The 21,068-nt window shown below is 43.6% G+C and overlaps 1 protein-coding gene across 6 annotated transcripts in view; it reads left to right on the forward strand.

The window, feature by feature from the left end:
• Positions 1-17,422, forward strand: part of LOC129822563 (BCAS3 microtubule associated cell migration factor-like) — a 347,331-nt gene extending 329,909 nt beyond the window's left edge. For 5 of the 6 annotated variants that reach the window (XM_055880891.1, XM_055880894.1, XM_055880893.1 and 2 more), the window contains one exon: positions 13,041-17,422. In XM_055880891.1, coding sequence (XP_055736866.1) covers positions 13,041-13,189 — 149 coding nt within the window. In that variant the 3' untranslated portion in view covers positions 13,190-17,422. Of the gene's footprint in view, positions 1-9,662; positions 9,756-13,040 lie in introns of all 6 variants that reach the window. The other variant, XR_008754493.1, reaches the window with a different exon arrangement.
• The last annotated feature ends 3,646 nt before the right edge of the window (positions 17,423-21,068 follow it).

A 21,068-nucleotide genomic window follows, 5' to 3' on the forward strand; every position in this document is an offset into this window, starting at 1 on the left:
AGGTGCATGTAAACTTCCGACTTCAACTGTATATGCGTATAGAGGCACTAACACGACTCACATTCTCAGACACACACATAGTGTCTTTGGAAAGTATTCAGACCCCTGGACCTTTTCTACATTTTGTTACATTACAGCCTTATTCTAAAATGGATTCAATAAAAAAATATCCCGAGTAATCTACACACAATATCTCATAACAAGCGAAAACAGTTTTTTTGCAAATTTATAAAAAATATTAAACAGATACCTTTTTTACATAGATATTCAGACCCTTTGTTTGCTATGATACTCGAAATTGAGCTCAGGTGCATCCTGTTTCAATTGATCATCCTTGAGATGTTTATACACTTGATTTTAGTCCACCTGTGGTAAATTCAATTGATTGGGCATGATTTGGAAAGGCACACACCTGTCTATTTAAGGTCCCACAGTTGACAGTGCATGTCAGGGCAAAAACCAAGCCACGAGGTTGAAGGAATTGTCCATAGAGCTCCGAGACAGGATTGTGTCCAGGCACAGATCTTGGGAAGTGTACAAAAAAATGTCTGCAGCATTGAAGGTCCCCAAGAACACAGTGGCGTCCATCATTCTTAAATGACCAATCGAGGGAGAAGGGCTTTGGTCAGGGAGGTGACCAAGAACCCCCCCCTCAGTAAAAGGCGCATGAGAGCCCGCTTGGAGTTTGCCAAAAGGCACCTAAAGACTCTTCGACCATGAGAAACAAGATTCTCTGGTCTGATGAAACCAAGATTGAACTCTTTGGCCAGATTGCCAAGCGTCACGTCTGGAAGAAACCTGGCACCATCCCTACAGTGAAGCATGGTGGTGGCAGTATCCTGCTGTGGGGATGTTTTTCAGCGGCAGAGACTGGGAGACTAGTCAGGATCGAGGTAAAGATGAATGGAGCAAAGTACAGAGAGATCCTTGATGAAAACCTGCTCTAGAGCGCTCAGGAGCTCAGACTGTGGCCATTGTTTACCTTCCAACAGGACAACGACCCTATGCACACAGCCAAGACAACGCAGGAGTGGCTTCGGGACCAGTCTCTGAATGACCTTGAGTGGCCCAGCCAGAGCCCGAACTTGAACCTGATCGAACATCTCTGGAGAGACCTGGAAATAGCTGTGCAAAATGCTCACCATCCAACCTGACAGAGCTTGAGAGGATCTGCAGAGAAGAATGGAATAAACTCCCCAATACAGGTGTATTAAGCTTGTAGTGTCATACCCAAGAAGACTCGATGTTGTAATCTCTGCCGAAGGTGCTTCAACAAAGTACTGAGTAAAGGGTCTGAATACTTATTTAAATGTGATATTTCAGTTCTTTATTTTTAATAAATTAGCAATAATTTCTAAAAACCTTTTTGCTTTGTCATTATGGGTATTGTGTGTAGATTGATAAGGAAACAAAACAATTTAATACATTTTAGTGTAAGGCTGTAACGTAACAATGTGGAGAAAGTCAAGGCACTGTATATGCGTGTAATGGTGTGTCTGTGTATCAATAAAATATGTGGTATGAATTAGTGATAGGGTACATAATGGACAGGCTGCGTTAAGGAGTGGAGCTGCTGAAACAGTGTTCCAGGGGTGTCTTCACATATCAGATCTGTACCCAGAAAGCACACACAGGCTTTCTAGGAAAGAAGAGGAGAGGAGCGAGAAAGGGGGATGGAGTGAGGAGAAAGTAAGGAGTGGTGAGAAGAGATAGAATAATAATTATTATAAATGCCATTTAGCGGACGCCATCATCCAAAGCAACTTAGTTATGCGCATATACATTTTACAGTGCCTTCAGAAAGTATTCATACCCCTTAACTTTTTCCACATTTTGTTGTGTTGCAGCCTGAATTCAAAATTGATTAAATAGATATTTGTTCCCACCCATCTACACATAATACCCTATAATGACAAAGTGAAAACATGTTTTTAGAAATTTTTGCAAATTAAGTCAGATTTCTCACACCCCTGAGTCAATACTTTGTAGATGTACCGTTGCTAGTGATTACAGCTGTGAGTCTTTCTGGGTAAGTCTCTAAGAGCTTTGCACACCTGGATAATGCAATCTCTGTCAAATTGGTTGTTGATCATTGCAAGACAACCATTTTCAAGCCTTGCCATAGATTTGCAAGTATATTAAGTCAAAACTGTAACTGGGCCACTCAGGAACATTCAGTCTTCTTGGTAAGCAACTCCAGTGTAGATTTGGCCTTGTGTTTTAGGTTATTGTCCTGCTGAAAAGTGAATTAATCTCTGTGTCTGATGGAAGGCAGACTGAACCAGGTTTTCCTCTCGAATTTTGCCTCTACTTAGCTCCATTCGGTTTATTTTTCATCCTGAAAACCTCCAGTCCTTAATGATTATGAGCATACCCATAACATGATGTAGCCACCACTATGCTTGAAAATATGGAGACTGGTACTCAGTAATGTGTTGTATTGGATTTGCCCCAAATATAACATGTTGTATTCAGGTCAAAAAGGGAATTGCTTTGCCACATTTTTTGCAGTATTACTTTAGTGCCTGGTTGCAAACAGGATGGATGTTTTGGAATATTTGTATCCTGTACAGGCTTCCTTCTTTTCACTCTGTCAATTAGGTTAGTATTGTGAAGTAGCTACAATGTTTTTGATCCATCCTCAGTTTTCTCTTATCACAGCCATTAAACTCTGTAACTGTTTTAAATTCACCATTGGCCTCATGGTGAAATCCCTGAGACAGTTTCCTTCCTCTCCGGCAACTGAGTTAGGAAGCGCCCCTGTATCTTTGTCGTGACTGGGTCTACTGATACACCATCCCAAGTGTAATTAATAACGTCACCCTGCTCAAAAAGGATATTCAATGTCTGCTTAATTTTTTTTTTTTACCCATCTGCCAATAGGTGCCCTCAGGTAGTCATTCAAAAATCATGTTAAACACTATTATTTAAACTTATTATGTGACTTGTTATGCATATTTTTACTCCTGAACTTATTTAGGTTTGCCGTAACAAAGGGGTTGAATATTTATTGACTCAAGACATTTCAGCTTTCATTTTTAATTAACTTGCAAACATTTCGAAAAACATATTTCCACTTTGACATTATGGGGGATTGTGTGTAGGCCAGTGACAAAAAAATCTTTAATTTAATCCCTTTTAAATTCAGTCTGTAACACAACAAAATTTGGATAAAGTCAAGGAGTGTGAATACTTTCTGACGGCGCCCTGTATTTATGGACTATTTTTTGCAAAGAAATATAACCAATTTTCAGGGTGGCCCTCCATAGCTCGTTGGAGACCAAATGCGGCCCCCCGGGAAAAATGAGTTTGACACCACCGAATTAGACCAACATAGCACTGTTCTTACACATGTCCCATGGATACAGCTACCCACTAATAATATGCCATCATATCAAATGTCATGGCCCTGCTTGACTGTCTAAAATCAAAGCCAAACCAGAATCACTCTAAATGGCTACATTCAGACAAAGAGCTATGATGGAGCCCCCTTCGTTTCAGTGTCATTTTCATACACAGGCTCTAATGTTCTTGTTTTTCCCCTCTTCTCTAAATTTACTCATTCAGGGTATAGCTAGTGATATTGGGATGAACCTTCCATATACCATGTTCCACTTCTGTTTAAATCACTGCTGTATTATTACCTATAAACTGATTCGGAATCAATGGTACAAGATGCTGTTTCTCTCTCCTCCCAGCCATTTAGACCCAGTTTGCGTCTCAAATGGTACCCTATTCCCTATATATTGCACTATTTTTGTCTCAAATGGTACCCTATTCCCTATATAGTGCACTACTTTTGACCAGGGTCAAAAATAGTGCAATATATAGGGAATAGGGTACCATTTGAGACGCAGACCCCGTCAGTCAAGACTAAATAATGGAATACGGAGTCAGTCGGCTAATTAAATAATGAGTTGATTAGTAGAAATGGACTGTAATGTTAAGTGATATGATCCATTGAACCCTAGTAAATAGTCAGAGAGGTAGTGCCCTTAGGTTTAAGCAGCTTGTTTCATAAATTATACCTGCTACGGTAAGAGCCTGCTTAACCATTTGGAGATAGGCCCATCTCCAGCTTCTTCTGCTTCCCAAATGGAACCCTACGCCCTACATAGTGCACTACTTTTGACCAGTGTCCTATGGGAATAGGGTGCCATTTGGGGAGCAGGCTCTGAATGGTTGTAGCTACTTTACAGGCTCTATATATAATAGTTGATCTGGCCAGCAGACAGCCTTGTTGTGTCCTCCTAGTCTTTAGCCTGCTGCTGTTTGCACACTCTGGGAGGAGTGGAAAGGGAAAGAAGAGGTGAGGGGTGGCAGTGTGTCCCAGACCAGAGAGCATGTGTGGCTGTGGCCTGTAGTTGTGTCCCCTGAAGTGAAGGGACAGCAGGGGACTATGAGGGGGGGTACAGACCTGTGGTGTTGGGTATCAGACGTGCCATGGAATATTCCATAGGAGTATGTTGGATGGATCTCATTCATGTCTTTGTCTTCTATCAAGTCAGATGTGTGTATGTCAACTAAGGTTGCAAAACTTCCAGAAATCCTGGTGGGAGGTTTCCCGGAATCAGGAGGGAATAAGCAGAAATCTGGAATGCTCCAAACAGGATTTATGGAAAACTAGGGAATTTATTGAAAGTTCCCAGAATTTTGCAACCCTAATGTCAACACATGCTGGCACTCACACACTCAGCACTGCAGCAGCAGCACCTCAGCTCCAGTAGAAAGGTAGTGGTCCTATGAGTGAGTGGAGTGACCTGATGTGATGTGGCCTGACTGTAGTGAAAGTCCCCTTCACAGCCAAATAGCACCATGCATACATACACACACTACTACCAGTCTGTTCAGCTGAGCCTAGCCCTCTGTCTCAACACATGCAGCATATACAGCTCTCTCTCCCTCTTTCTCTCACTGTTGCCCTGTATATAGTCCTGATCACCGACAACGCCTATAGGGAGGAGGTCAGAGAACTGGCAGTGTGGTGCCAGGACAACAACCTTTCCCTCAATGTGAACAAGACTAAGGAGCTGATCGTGGACTACAGGAAAAGGCGGGCCGAACAGGCCTCCATTAACATCGACGGGGCTGTAGTGGAGCGGGTCAAGAGTTTCAAGTTCCTTGGTGTCCACATCACCAACAAACTATCATGGTCCAAACATGCCAAGACAGTCGTGAAGAGGGCACGACAAAACCTTTTCCCCCTCAGGAGACTGAAAAAATTTGGCATGGGTCCCCAGATCCTCAAAGGTTCTACAGCTGCACCATCGAGAGCATCCTGACTGGTTGCATCACCGCCTGGTATGGCAACTGCTCGGCATCTGAACGTAAGGCGCTACAGAGGGTAGTGCGAACGGCCCAGTACATCACTGGGGCCAAGCTTCCTGCCATCCAGGACCTATATACTAGGCGGTGTCAGAGGAAAGGCCAAAGCTCCAGTCACCCAAGTTATAGACTGTTTTCTCTGGTACCGGAGTGCCAAGTCTAGGACCAAAAGGCTCCTCAACAGCTTCTACCCCCAAGCCATAAGACTGCTAAACAATTCATTAAATCGGGTTAGGGTTAGGGTTAGGGTTACTTACCTTTGTACACTGCTGCTACTCGCTGTTTGTTTGTTACCTATGCATAGTCACTTCGCCCCCACCTACATGTACAGATTACCTCAACTAGTCTGTACCCCTGCACACTGACTCGGTACCGGTGCCCCCTGTATATAGCCTCATTATAATACAACAAGTGTAGACTTTACCGTGAAATGCTTACTTACAAGCCCTTAACCAACAGTGCAGTTCAAGAAGAAGAAAATATTTACCATGTAGACTAATATAAAAAGTAACACAATAAGAATTAAGGGCTTATAGTAAGCATTTCACGGTAAAGTCTACACTTGTTGTATTCAGCGCATGTGACAAGTAAAGTTTGATTTGATATGCAGTTGTTTTCTTAGTGAAGTGTTTACTGGCATATGACCGTCCGTCACTTTCCCTTTGGTGGATTACTTAGGTTACGAAGGGGCACTTAGGTTGTTTTGGGGTTAAGTTGTGGTAATAATATCCTGTTTTGGGATTTAGTTCAGAGATCAAGGTCCAGAGGTTTGTTTATGTGTTTGGTTCTGTCCCAAATGGCACCTCTTCCCTATATAGTGCACTAATTTTGACCAGATGAACCCTATGGGTAGATAGACTACCTCCCAAATTACACCCTATGTTTATGAGTGTTAGTGTACTTAGAGAGGATGGTATGGTGGATTTTCAACAGCTAGCCAGATCATCTGTGTGGGCAACTAATGACGATGTCTCCTCTAAATCCAATGTGGCTTAACTATAAACATAGACTGACAACAGCTGCGCACTCGGCACCACACACTCTCTCAGGCCAACCCAGCGAGGGGGTAATGAAGAGGGACACTCAGTGTGTAGTGTATAGGGTTTCACAGCACCTTGATCTATAGCAGGGCCATACAACCAGTACAAGCTATTTACCAGGGTGAGAGAGATGAGTGGAGGGAATGAGGAGAAGAGGGGGAGAGATGGAGAGGAGTTATTGTATTTCCATGCAGCAGTCCTGGTGTAATGAGGTCTGATTGTATTTCCATGCAGCAGTCCTGGTGTAATGAGGTCTGATTGGAGATGAAGCAGTTCACCGTTTATCTGACGACCCGTGTGTGTGTGTCTGGGGGGAAATCTGACTTGATGGCGCTAACCAGAGCCAGCTGGGGCCAACGGTGAGATTAAAGTTAAAACACAAAAACAATCAGTGGGGATAAGTATAGTATCGGTGTGTGTTACTGCCTCACTCCCAGACTCTGAGAGATAGAGGAAGAAGAGAGAAAGAAGAGCGAGAGAGATGAAAAAGTGGCATCTCCTCTCTCCTCTTCGGTCATCTCCTCCTCTCCGGTCATCTCCTCCTCTCCGGTCATCTCCACGTCTCCGGTCATCTCCACCTCTCCGGTCATTTCCTCCACTCTCCGGTCATTTCCTCCACTCTCCGGTCATTTCCTCCACTCTCCGGTCATCTCCTCCGCTCTCCGGTCATCTCCTCCACTCTCCGGTCATCTCCCCCACTCTCCGGTCATCTCTTCCACTCTCCGGTCATCTCCTCCACTCTCCGGTCATCTCCTCCACTCTCCGGTCATCTCCTCCACTCTCCGGTCATCTCCTCCACTCTCCGGTCATCTCCTCCACTCTCCTCTCTAGTCATCTCCTCCACTCGCCTCTCTGGTCATCTGCTCCCCCCTCCTCTCTGGTCATCTCCTCCACTCTATGATCATCTCCTCCACTCTATGGTCATCTCCTCCACTCTATGGTCATCTCCTCCACTCTCTGGTCATCTCCTCCACTCTCCGGTCATCTCCTCCACTCTCCGGTCATCTCCTCCCCCCTCCACTCTGGTCATCTCCACCACTCTGGTCATCTCCTCCACTCTGATCATCTCCACCTCTCTGGTCATCTCCACCTCTCTGGTCATCTCCTCCACTCTGGTCATCTCCACCTCTCTGATCATCTCCTCCTCTCTGGTCATCTCCTCCACTCTGGTCATCTCCACCTCTCTGGTCATCTCCACCTCTCTGATCATCTCCTCCTCTCCGGTCATCTCCTCCACTCTGGTCATCTCCACCTCTCTGATCATCTCCTCCTCTCTGGTCATCTCCACCTCTCTGATCATCTCCTCCTCTCTGGTCATCTCCTCCTCTCTGGTCATCTCCTCCACTCCTCCTCTTCGGTCATCTCCACCACTCTGGTCATCTCCACCACTCTGGTCATCTCCACCACTCTGGTCATCTCCACCACTCTGGTCATCTCCTCCACTCTGGTCATCTCCTCCACTCCGGTCATCTCCACCACTTTGGTCATCTCCTCCACTCTCCAATCTTGTCATCTCTTCTCCGATCATCTCCTCCACTCTCCTCTCCGTTCATCTCCTCCACTCTCCTCTCCGTTCATCTCCTCCTCTCTCCTCTCCGATCATCTCCTCCACTCTCCTCTCCGTTCATCTCCTCCTCTCTCCTCTCCGGTCATCTCCTCCACTCTCCTCTCCGTTCATCTCCTCCACTCTCCTCTCCGTTCATCTCCTCCTCTCTCCTCTCCGATCATCTCCTCCTCTCTCCTCTCCGTTCATCTCCTCCTCTCTCCTCTCCACCGGTCCTTTCTCCTCTCCTCTCCTCCGGTCATCTCCTCCTCTCCGGTCATCTCCTCACTCTCCTGTCCTCTCCTCGCTCCTTTCCTGTTCTTTCCTTTCCTGGTCTGTCCACTCCTGTTCTGTCCTCTCCTCGGTCTCCTGTCCTCTCCTCGCTCTCCTCACTCTCCTGTCTTCTCCTCGCTCTCCTTTCCTCTCCTCGCTCTCATTTCCTCTCGTTTCCTCTCCTCGCTTTCCTTTCCTCTCCTCGCTCTCCCTTCCTCTCCTCGCTCTCCTCTTCTCGCTCTCCTTTCCTCTCATTGCTCTCCTGTCCTCTCCTCGCTCTCCGGTCTTCCTCTCCTCGCTCTCCTTTCCTCTCCCGCTCTCCTGTCCTCTCCTTTCCTCTCCTCGCTGTCCTGTCCTCTCCTGTTCCCTCCTCGCTCTCCTTTCCTTTCCTCGCTCTCCTTTCCTCTCCTCGCTCTCCTTTCCTCTCCTTGCTCCCCTTTCTTCTCCTTTCCTCTCCTTGCTCTCCCTTCTTCTCCTTTCCTCTCCTTGCTCTCCCTTCATCGCCTCCTCGGTCCACTCATCCGGTCATCTCCTCCTCTCCTCTCTTCCCCTCGCGCCTCTCTTCACGTCGCTCCTCTCCTGTTCTCTCCTCGCTCTCCTTTCCTCGCTCTCCTTTCCTCTTCCTTTCCTCACCTTCCTCGTTCTCCTTTCCTCTTCCTTTTCTCTCCTTTCCTCTCCTCGCTCTCCTTTCCTCTCCTCAATCTCCTTTCCTCTTCCTTTCCTCCCCTTCCTCGTTCTCCTTTCCTCTTCCTTTTCTCTCCTTTCCTCTCCTCACTCTCCTTTCCTCTTCCTTTTCTCTCCTTTCCTCTCCTCACTCTCCTTTCCTCTCCTCACTCTCCTTTCCTTTTCCTTTCCTCTCCTCGTTCTCCTTTCCTCTTCCTTTTCTCTCCTTTCCTCTCCTCACTCTCCTTGCCTCTCCTCACTCTCCTTTCCTCTTCCTTTCCTCTCCTCATTCTCCTTTCCTCTTCCTTTTCTCTCCTTTCCTCTCCTCACTCTCCTTTCCTCTCCTCACTCTCCTTTCCTCTTCCTTTCCTCTCCTCGCTCTCCTTTCCTCTCCTTGCTCTACTTTTTTCTCCTTTCCTCTCCTCACTCTCCTTTCCTTTCCTTTCCTTGCTCCCCTTTCCTCTCCTTTCCTCTCCTCGCTCCCCTGTCCTCTTCTTCTCCTCCTCTCTACTCTCTTCTCCTTGCTCTCCTGTCCTCCTCTCTTCTCCTTGCTCTCCTGTCCTCTTCCTCTGCTTGGCTCAGACTCACTGATTAAGAGCCGCTTTGTTTTCCCTTTGATCCCTCGCGCCACTCATCTCAACCTAATGTAGCCCCCTCACCACATCCTACATACACACATAAACACACACACTGCAAACACACACAGCACAAACATGCTTTCGGTGAGGAGGCTTCATGTTTGTACGTTGATTCATTGTGTGAGTGCATGCATGTCTCAGTTCTTTACATTTGTGTGTGTGTGTGTGCACTCTCGGCAGGCTGGAAGTGAGAAGAGAAGAGTTTAGGAGGATTAGGCCATTGACAGGCTGCTGGACCATTTCTGGACGTTATTTCCACAGTCAGTCCACTTGGTAATGAGTTATTTACTGAGCCCAGTGGAACTGTTATTGCATTTTGCCACAAAGCACAACTCCATCCTCGCTAGATCGAGCCATGAGGACATTCAGATTGGTGTTTGTCCAGGGGTTAGGATTGGTTCTAGTGGTTAGGAGAGAGGTGTTGGGGGTTAGGAGGGAGGGGCTAGGGGTTAGGGGTTAGGAGGGAGGTGCTAGGGGTTAGGACTGAGGGGTTAGGACTGAGGGGTTAGGGGTTAAAACAGAGGTTAGGGATTAAAAGAGAGGTTCTAGGGGTTAGGAACTGGGATAGAAGAGAACCCAGAAGAGGAGCAGGAGAGGAAGCGAGAGTGAGGTGAGTTGTGTAGTCAGAGAGACAACAACACATCTACATGATTACAGCTGACAACGTGATATCATTAGATATCATATCATTACTGATTCATCCATACTGTGTGTGTGTGTGTGTGTGTGTGTGTGTGTGTGTGTGTGTGTGTGTGTGTGTGTGTGTGTGTGTGTGTGTGTGTGTGTGTGTGTGTGTGTGTGTGTGTGTGTGTGTGTGTGTGTGTGTGTGTGTGCGCGCGCGCGGGCGCGGGCGGGCTCATGTGAGGGAGTGCGTGAGAGTAAACCCCAATGTGGAACAGTAGTCGACGTCAGCCACTAGGATTACTGTTCAGCTGTGACTGTGTTTCTGCCGCTTGTATCCAAGCAAATGAAAAAGGGAGGAAGGTGGGACAGAGTAACATGTGGAACAGAGTGGTGGTTGCGTGTGTATTCTGTGTAAGGTAGGAAGGTAGGACGGCTTTGTGTAGCTCGTCAGATCTGAAGCCAACAGCTACTGTTTCCCGTGGGACATTCTCATGGCTCCAGTGTAACCTCTCCCTTCAGTCCACACCGCCTGGTTTACTTATGTCATGGATTGGATTTATACAAGGCCTTTACAGCTGCTTCAAGTGCTTTACATTGAATGGGATGTGATCATTGATGTCTGAATTGACTGGATGTATAAGTGAGAGCACGTGTTTGAGTTAAGCATTCATTTGTACGGTAGAAGGCTTGTGACTGTGTGTGTGAGAGCAGAGCTGTCTCACCTTCTACGTGTGCAAGAAATAGAGAGAGAGGAAGTGAGCGAAAGAAAGAAAAGAAAGGGGGACACCTAGTCAATTGTACAATAGCGCAGATATGTTTGTATATATGTTTGTGCAGCTGTCAGTTTCTGAGTGTGCTAGGGTACCGTTGCATGTCTGTGCAGGCAGCAGAGTAATAACGGTGAAAATACCACGCTGCCTATGACAGGTATATATACTGTATGTCTGATCTGTGTCACAATTCACCACGTAGATAACTGCCTTTATTCCTTCCTGACACCATGCCAGCCTGCACCCATCCTGACGGATATGTTTTACAGTATGTAATATCTTTAATATGTTCCGTATGGCCATGGACTGACTGTCTAATAATAGAAACAAGTAATATCTTTAATATGTTCCGTATGGCCATGGACTGACTGTCTAATAATAGAAACAAGTAATATCTTTAATATGTTCCGTATGGCCATGGGCTGACTGTCTAATAATAGAAACAAGTAATATCTTTAATATGTTCCGTATGGCCATGGACTGACTGTCTAATAATAGAAACAAGTAATATCTTTAATATGTTCCGTATGGCCATGGGCTGACTGTCTAATAATAGAAACAAGTAATATCTTTAATATGTTCCGTATGGCCATGGACTGACTGTCTAATAATAGAAACAAGTAATATCTTTAATATGTTCCGTATGGCCATGGGCTGACTGTCTAATAATAGAAACAAGTAATATCTTTAATATGTTCCGTATGGCCATGGACTGACTGTCTAATAATAGAAACAAGTAATATCTTTAATATGTTCCGTATGGCCATGGGCTGACTGTCTAATAATAGAAACAAGTAATATCTTTAATATGTTCCGTATGGCCATGGACTGACTGTCTAATAATAGAAACAAGTAATATCTTTAATATGTTCCGTATGGCCATGGGCTGACTGTCTAATAATAGAAACAAGTAATATCTTTAATATGTTCCGTATGGCCATGGGCTGACTGTCTAATAATAGAAACAAGTAATATCTTTAATATGTTCCGTATGGCCATGGACTGACTGTCTAATAATAGAAACAAGTAATATCTTTAATATGTTCCGTATGGCCATGGGCTGACTGTCTAATAATAGAAACAAGTAATATCTTTAATATGTTCCGTATGGCCATGGGCTGACTGTCTAATAATAGAAACAAGTAATATCTTTAATATGTTCCGTATGGCCATGGACTGACTGTCTAATAATAGAAACAAGTAATATCTTTAATATGTTCCGTATGGCCATGGGCTGACTGTCTAATAATAGAAACAAGTAATATCTTTAATATGTTCCGTATGGCCATGGACTGACTGTCTAATAATAGAAACAAGTAATATCTTTAATATGTTCCGTATGGCCATGGACTGACTGTCTAATAATAGAAACAAGTAATATCTTTAATATGTTCCGTATGGCCATGGACTGACTGTCTGTCTAATAATAGAAACAAGTAATATCTTTAATATGTTCCGTATGGCCATGGACTGACTGTTCAATAATAGAAACATGTAACAGTTTCCTGTGAATGGTGTTGGAGCAGCTTGTCAGACAGTGTGTCACTCTACACAGGGTGCTGAAGGAGCAGACTGCTAGCTGGCATACCGTACTGTTACTGTAGCTACTGGGATGATTGATGAATCAGGTTGAGAGACAGTGTTTTTGACAGAGCAAACCAAGCAACCCTGAGACATGTGGTAGTGGAGGGAGTCTGGTCTAGTAGAGGGAGCAGAGTTTGGGTTCCTGACCAGAAGCAGCCCCTAGCCCCTACCTCTTGTTCCCGATAGGCTCTTCATCTGTTGTAGATCTGATAGTTGGATAGGGAGAAGCAAAATGGTTGTAGTTCCAACTTGGCCTCTGATAAAGACAACATCTGGCGGCTTTATGTGAATGTACATTTGTATTGGTTTGGTACACAGACAGGAACAAGACAAAATCCCACTCAACACTACATAATCTACTTACACCGTTACAACACGTTCAATGTACAGCTCATAGAAGATTGGAATTTTCATAAATGCTTTATGTACTCGTTGCTTTTTGTGTGTGTGTGTGTGTGTGTGTGTGTGTGTGTGTGTGTGTGTGTGTGTGTGTGTGTGTGTGTGTGTGTGTGTGTGTGTGTGTGTGTGTGTGTGTGTGTGTGTGTGTGTGTGTGTGTGTGCCTCTGTCTCTCCCCCACAGAGCTCCAGAGGGAGGGCAGCATTGAGACTCTTAGCAACAGCTCTGGCTCCACCAGCGGCTCCATCCCCCGTAACTTTGAGGGTTACCGCTCTCCACTTCCCACCAACGAGAGCCAGCCCCTCAGCCTCTTCCCCTCCGGATTCCCCTAGAGGAGACCAGGAGACAGCCTGCCTACCACCCTACAAGACCTGGGGTCAAATACTATTTGATATCTTTCAAATGCTTTGAGAGTTTGCTTTAGTCTGCCTGGAATCCCTGATGGGAGGGGGCTACATTTTGGCGACTGTTCTATTGGTTCCATTACGCCAGACAAGCTCAATAAACCCCAGAAAAAGTATTTGAAATTATTTCAAAAAGTATTTGAACCCAAGTCTGCTAACTACCGTCCATCCTACCGCTTCACACAGCACAGCCGGACAGTCTTGATGGTCTCTCGCCATGCTGATATTCATTAGGATGTTATTGTGAGCAGTGGTCCCCTCTCTCTCTCTCTCTCTCCAAATCCATGAACTGTCCAGTGTTTCTCCCACCTGCCGATGTGTTTATGTTTCTGAGTGTGTGTGGAGGGGGGTTAATGTGTCACATGGCGTGTGTTTCATTTTGGGGGGGGTGTGTGCTGCTCCGAGTGTGTGTTTTGTTTGCCTGTGTGTATGAGTAGTGAGAGAGAAGGCTGAGGCCGGGTGTATTAAGTGAGCAGTGTGTGACTCAGTCCCTCCTGTGTGTGTGTAGAAAAAGTTCTCTGATGATCATGGGTGTCCCAAATGGCACCCTATTTCCTATATAGTGCACTACTTTTTTTGCAACAAAAAAGAGGTCTGTGCTTTAATAAAATAAAAGGCTTATTCCTTTCTTGTATACACACACCTCAAACACAAGCGCACGCTTGTACGCTGAATAATTACTTTGCCGGCTTGCTTTTCTTAGTAAATGAGTCATTGCTAGACTTGACCAGACCACATAGGACTTGATATGAAGTCTGATCAGATGCACGAGTGAGAACAGAAAGAAAGACTTTTGAACAGGTTCTGAATAATTGGTCACTAATTTTGTATTCGGTGTTAAAAACTCAATACAATCCTAGTCCTTTGTCTGGGGAATGGATGACTGGCTGACTACAGGGGTCTGTTCTGAAAAATGCAACGTTACAGGACTTTCAGGTAGAACATTTTATAGATCAGATATGTCCTGTAGGAAAATGAGTTATTGCAGATCTATATATTATATTTATATCGGCAACGCTCTGAAAGTTTCACCCTATTGAACACAGCCATGTTCCCGTAATTCTGCATGTTGAATGAGTCGATGGCTACTGCTGCTTGGTCACTGGCTAATGTAACATAAAAGGGTCATGATTAATTTATTATTTTTAATGCAGAACACATGCTTATTAATACATGTTCACCTTAATATTGATTTTGTACAATACTGAGTCGTTATTTGCTATACATTTGTGTTAATGTAATACTGAAGACTTGGAAAATAGTTTGCTGTGTTATGTTATCACCCCTGGATATTCAATGATTTCATATATACTAAGTAAATATAACATCTGCATAGTCATTGTTTTAATCACATGTACAAAAGTTAGCAGCTTGTGCTTCTGTAAATGTAAAGAGACTACTCGTTTAATTTAAAGAAAATAAATTAACCACACCAAAGCCAGTACACATTTTCTGCCAGTTTATTGTGGAAAAGCAGACTGTGAATACAACACTCTAAAACTTATCTGACACTCAGAACAAGAATCAAATTAACTACAAAATGTTCAAGAATCTAAAATCAGTACAAGACTAATTGATGTAGGGCCCCAATGTTTAAATGCAATTCACTTACCTTAGACAGGAGCAAAACCAGGCCAGAGACTGAAATGGCCATGTGAATGTGTTTGAGCAGGCATACTCATGCCAATAAGCACTGGCTCTGCTCTTGCCTTCAGGTTGTTTGCCCCATAGAAAAATCATTTATAGAATGGGCTTGGAACTTCTAACCCTGGCATTTTTGATTGGTAAACACATGGGTACACTTACAGTGGCTGCCTGGTAATGTGATGCAATAATTTCCATGTTCATTCAAACTAATGTATTTTTTTGTAATGTCAGTTTAATCAACAAATTACAGCACATATGACTTGTCCACCCATAGAGTATCACAGTATGAGTCATATACCCATAAAACCTAGCGGTCAAACAGGGAAATTATTCAAATAATTTTTCCACCATTCATCATCATTCATAGGGGATTTTATAAACACTTAAAATAAGGGCTGTGTTTCATGTAGGGTTACTCTGGTGTGACGTTTTGATAATCGTGTAAATCTGTCTAGGACAGGGTTACTTTTATAAATAATTTGCCTGTATTTACCCCCCAAAAAATGAAATGCTAATTAGCTGCTAATGTGGCTATCATAAAACATTACAAATGCCATGATGATCTGGAGGAGGCTGCCGAATCGAGGCAAAGGTAAGAATCTCTGGATTAACTATCTGTTAACTAAATGTAGTAATGAATAAATTGTCTACATTTCTTTAAATGGACAATTCTGTGAACTGTCTTTTGCTATTTTTTTATATATTTTTTAATCTCCCCAATTGATAGTTAGTCTTGTCTCATCGCTGCAACTCCCCTACGGACTCGGGAGAGGTGAAGGTCGAGAGCCATGCGTCCTCCGCAACACGACCCTGCCAAGTCGCACTGCTTCTTGACACACTGCTCGCTTAACTCGAAATCCAGCCGCACCAATGTGTCGGAGGAAACGCCGTCCAACTGACAACCGAAATCAGCTTGCAGGCGCCCGGCCCGCCACAAGGAGACACTGATGATGAGACAAGGAAATCCCGGCCGGCCAAATCGTTCCCTAACTTGGGCCAATTGTGCGCCGCCTCATGGTTCTCCCGGTCACAGCCGGCTGGGATCGAACCGAAGGCTGTAGTGACGCCTCAGCACTGCGATGCAGTGCCTTAGACCGCTGCGCCACTCGGGAGGCCCTTTTGCCAGTTTTAAATTGACACAATACCTGATAGCAAAGGTGTCAGCTAGAGATGATGTGCAGGAGCTTGCAGAGATTTGTAGTTTTGCGTGATGTCTACTTTGAAGCTAATTAGCATTTTTGAATCTGAGAGTAAATAGAGACAAATATATTGATACGTCACCTTGTCTGAGAGAGATTTACATGGTTATCATAACATCACACCACGGTAAGCTTACAAGAAACACAGCCCTCATTTTAAGTATTTCTAAACTCCCCTATGGGAAAAATTAATGGTGGAAAAAACGATTGGAACCATTTCCCTGTCTGACCGCTGGGTTTTATGGGTATTATGACACCTCCACTGTGGGCATAATTGACTTGAATGGGAACGCCTGTTCTATTCATTGTATTTCTATGGTTTGCCCACTGACGCTCCCCTGGTGCCCCACACTGTGACATGATGCCCTGCATGCCAATGTCTCTCTGAGTCTGAGGGAACCATGCCCAGGCCAGTGCCCCAGCTGGCACCTCTACCAGGGGCAGGGGCCTGTTAAGGAGGGCACACCTTAGCTGTTTCACTCTGTTTCAAAACGTTGTCTACCTCCTGAACATGCCCCTGGTCTTTACCATCCTCTCCTGTGACAGTCTCCATTTATACCCATCCTCCTCTGCCAGTAAACCCTGTGAATAGATAGAGCAGCGAGAGGAGAGACGAGGTTGGCACCAGGAGAGAAGCCGCATTAATATATAGCTAGCTACAACCACTTGTGGACAGGTTTGCTAAGCTTTTGCTAACATTGTTTTGCTCAAAATCACACAGAAAAAAATCCACTGCCCAAAGAACGCAAAATACAGAGCAAAAGTCATCTCTATCCAACCTCATATACTGTATTTCTTTAACTTTGTGGGATTTATTTCTGTACATATCTGTGTCTTGAAATGTGATGGAATTTGTTATTCACTTAAATTATTGAATATATCAGACTGTAATAGCATTATAATGTGTGTACAATACAAAACATTTAACAATATCAGATCTGAAATAGTATTTTGATTGCTGTCATTTAATTTTTGTCATCCTCTAAACTAAATAGACTAGGAAGACTTACATTGTTAGCAAATATTTATGTTAGGCAAGTAAAATTCCCTCTTTTTTAATCACTTATAATTATTTTCCTTTCCTTGGTGCACTCCTTTGATCCACAAAGGAGACAACTAGATATCAAATAGGTCTACTTCGAATTAATGTATAGTGGCAGCCATTTGAAACCAATCAAAGGCAATACCATGTATTATATCCTATTGTTCATATGAATATGACAGAAAAAATATCTTGGGAAATGCTGTGGTCATTGCAGGTATGTTGATGACATTTTGTGACCTTTTAGTGAATAAAACAAATGTCACTAACCAATTACAATTCGCATAGGGCTATTATTATTGTTAATTTAATGTACAAATGTAATCTTAATAGCCACTTTTCAGATCATGCTTTTCAATCGTCTAACAGGAGGCGAATATTTTTTTTATAACCTAACCTTACAGTTCTGTGTTGTTTACATTGCCAAAGTGTCCAATGAAAAGGTTTTATGCATCAATGATTTTATTCAAACGAAACGCTTCCTCATAAACTGAGGACCCTAATCGCCTGATTCTGAGCAAGATTATAGCCTGCCTATGTGTACACTTATTTCTAATTCAATGATAGAGACCATCGTGTGAGCGGTTACGTTCGAAATTGAACACGGGAAAGTGCTTTCCTTGCTAAATGAAAGTATGTCTGAAATAAATGTAATTTCCCCCTGACCCAAGTAATTTCATATCGCTTCTGTATATAATACGATTCAATGTATTCGGTCGCATGAGTTGAAAATTGAATTTTGAAGCACTGTCAACAAGTTCAACTCTGTTAAATCAACACGAGTTTGATAGGACTGTAGCCCATAGTAGAGAGCAACAAGGCTATTTTCAAGGGAACTGAGTGCATGTGAAACATAATAGCCAGCCTATCCATGTTGAGTTGCAACATCACATCAAATTGATCAAGGCTGTTATAGAGTTACGTTCCTGAACAGAAATTGATCTGCTATATGCACATATATGTTGTCAATAGGACATTAAGTCTACACTTGTTGTTTTCGACGCATGTGACAAAGTTTGATTTGATTTGATTAACTTGTCGTCTCTCTACTACCTATTTGAGCTTAGACATTTGAACAAACCAAAATTGTTAGTCTATAGCAGCGGTTCCTAACCAGTGGTACTAGGACCCCTGGGCCTACATGACCTATCCACAAGGTTGATTTAAAAAAATGAACTAGGCAAGTCAGTTAAGAACAAATTCTTATTTTCAATGATGGCTTATGAACAGTAGGTTAACTGCCTTGTTCAGGGGCAGAACGACAGACTCATGAGACCATACTGATACAGGTAAAATGCACATGAGCGGGTACTTCAGGGCTACTCCGGACAGAGCAACATTTTAGGCTATATAGCCTATACCTTTCATTTCTGAAGTCAGTCAGATAACTTCCAACACCTAGGAAATACTCTCCACTTTATTTCAGATGTGGCCTATTTTCCGGTTTATTTCAACTGCAGATGCAACAATTCCATGAAGCTTTCTACTGAAGTTAATGATATACCTTTCCATATATAGTAGGTAGACATACTTGTAGCCTACATCAGTATCGACCCATATGGATTTAAATTGTTTCTTAGATGCATAAACTACACTTTGCAGTTCACTTTCAATTGTCCTATATCTCTAACCCTAACAATGTCCGAGGACAGCAGCTTTGTTTACAAGTTGTGAATCAGTAGCATTATGACCTTAACGAGGTTGTAAAAAAATCTAGTAAAGACTTCGATTACATCAGCTTATCGACACGAAGACAAAGCATTGCAACACAAATTCAAAGGTGCGTACAAATCACTGTTAACACTATTGTCAAAGTTACCCGCCGAAAGAACTAGCGGATCATTTATTGTTACGGTTCTTGTCAGTATTCACAAGATGTAAACAGTAGGCGGACACAAGATCAATCAATCTGCAGGCAATTCTCATTTCTCCGTAGGCTAATGCTTTTTCATTTATTCTAGGACTACTCAAAGGATCAAATCTCTTCCAGGTGGCTATATCACTCACAAAATATCCTACGGTTTAACCCGCGCCATTTAATTAAAATCATTAGGCTATAATGCATTGCATAAATTGTTTACGGATTTAGTAGCTATGTTATTCTAACACCTTGCTATCAGTAGCATCCTAAAACTGCCATCTGAGGTATTTTGAGGTTGTGGTTTGTTGTTTTTGTAATCCACTGTTATCAGTGAAACTATCAATTAAGGTCAATTCAATGCCACTCGACTGAAACCATGATATGGATGTTTCATTGAATCGCATGATATGCTTAAAGATAGTAAGTTATTTAGTGGTTTTGTTACATATATTTTCAGAAATCAATGAATGGCAAACAATTACGTCTTTATGCTGCTATTTTGCACTCAAATAAGATGCTGTTAGCGTGCCCTAAACCATTACGCTTGTGTAAGCTTGCTGCATTGAGGGTGGGGGGGTTAATGATATATGCCAGGGTCACGGACTGGGTTGTAATTGAAAAAGCAACCCACATGCTGCACGGCTCAAGCGGCTCCGCGGCCAGGCCTCGCTGATCAAAGTTTGGGAAGCCGGGGAGGAGAGGGCGGGCTGCAGGCAGGGACATTCCCGGAGCTGCATGGAGTATTGTGTGTGTTCAACCTGTGTTGCCAGAAGCAGAAAATAAACAAAAACTCCATTCACTCTCAACCACAGACAATGGCAACGCAGATAAATGTTGGTGGGAAGATATTTCCTGCATTATTTTGTCAAGAACTATATACCCGTTGTCATGACATGTGTTTATAAAAGCCATTCTTAATGCATAGATGTTTTGTATATTAAAGTAAATAATACATTTTTACTACAGGTCACGTAGAATTAATGTCCAAGGGTAGCAAACTATGTCATGTGTGTAAACACGCACCCGCACGTACACACACCCACCTTTGAATCACTGTCAAATGAACTTGGACAGAGTGAAACAGTGAACAACGCAGACAACATGAGAGTATATTGGTTTAGTGAAGTAACATGGAGGCTGGAAAGCAGCAGTAAGGGTGTTCCTCGGTACCCTGGGGTCATTATAGCGCCCCCACCTGTTGCTACCTGTGAAAGGTAGGCTGTCAGCATAGATTTGGGAGCTAGAATACTTCTCTATGGCTGTCAATTTCTCCAGACAAACGCTTCAAGCTTTCAAGATGTACGTCGGAAAGACAATAAATAGGCTATACTATTCGCTAAATAAGTATCTAAAATATTTACAATCGACATACCTGGCATAATCACCAGTTCTGTGCTACTATTTTACAAATAACCTCAACCTATTATTACAAAAGCCTACTTTCAAGGTGATAGCTGCACGTGAAAATAACATCGTATTCACGTTTGTTGTAGGGTGAGGGTTATTCGGCTACCAGTGCTGCTTGTGAGAATTGTTCTTTTTCATCAATCAGTCGCAATTTGGCCAAGCGGACAGGACAGCCCACCGGCAGCCCTGCTGACTCGGGTCAATGAGACAACACGAGCACGAAGACGAGCAAATTGAACAAAATTCACAGAGGGCGAGAAAGAGGGATTAAAACCCGGCTTTCATGAGTGGGAGATGAAGAAATTTAGAGAAATTTAAACTGTGTGTGTGTGGGGGGGGGGGGGGGGGGGGGTAGAGTGGGGGCAGGGAAGGGGAGTAAAGCGAGAATGAAAGAGCGATGGGGAAGAGGAGGGAGAGGGGGTTGGTGGTAGCCTGGCTGGAGGAGGCGCTGGGTATACATGTGACAAGTGGAAATATGAGGGACTTTGACAGGTCTTAAACGGTCTGGCGCCAAGGCCTCAGTCTACCGGCTAAATATAGCAGGAGAGATGATGGGAAGAGAAGAAGAAAAGATGGAGAAAAAAAATACAATGTAGTGGGAGTAGCCTAAAAAATAACAAAACAAAATTACAGACAAATAAGGCTACAGTA

The sequence above is a fragment of the Salvelinus fontinalis genome, chromosome 24, assembly GCF_029448725.1.
Source record: "Salvelinus fontinalis isolate EN_2023a chromosome 24, ASM2944872v1, whole genome shotgun sequence".
In the NCBI taxonomy this organism is placed as follows: Eukaryota; Metazoa; Chordata; class Actinopteri; order Salmoniformes; family Salmonidae; genus Salvelinus; species Salvelinus fontinalis.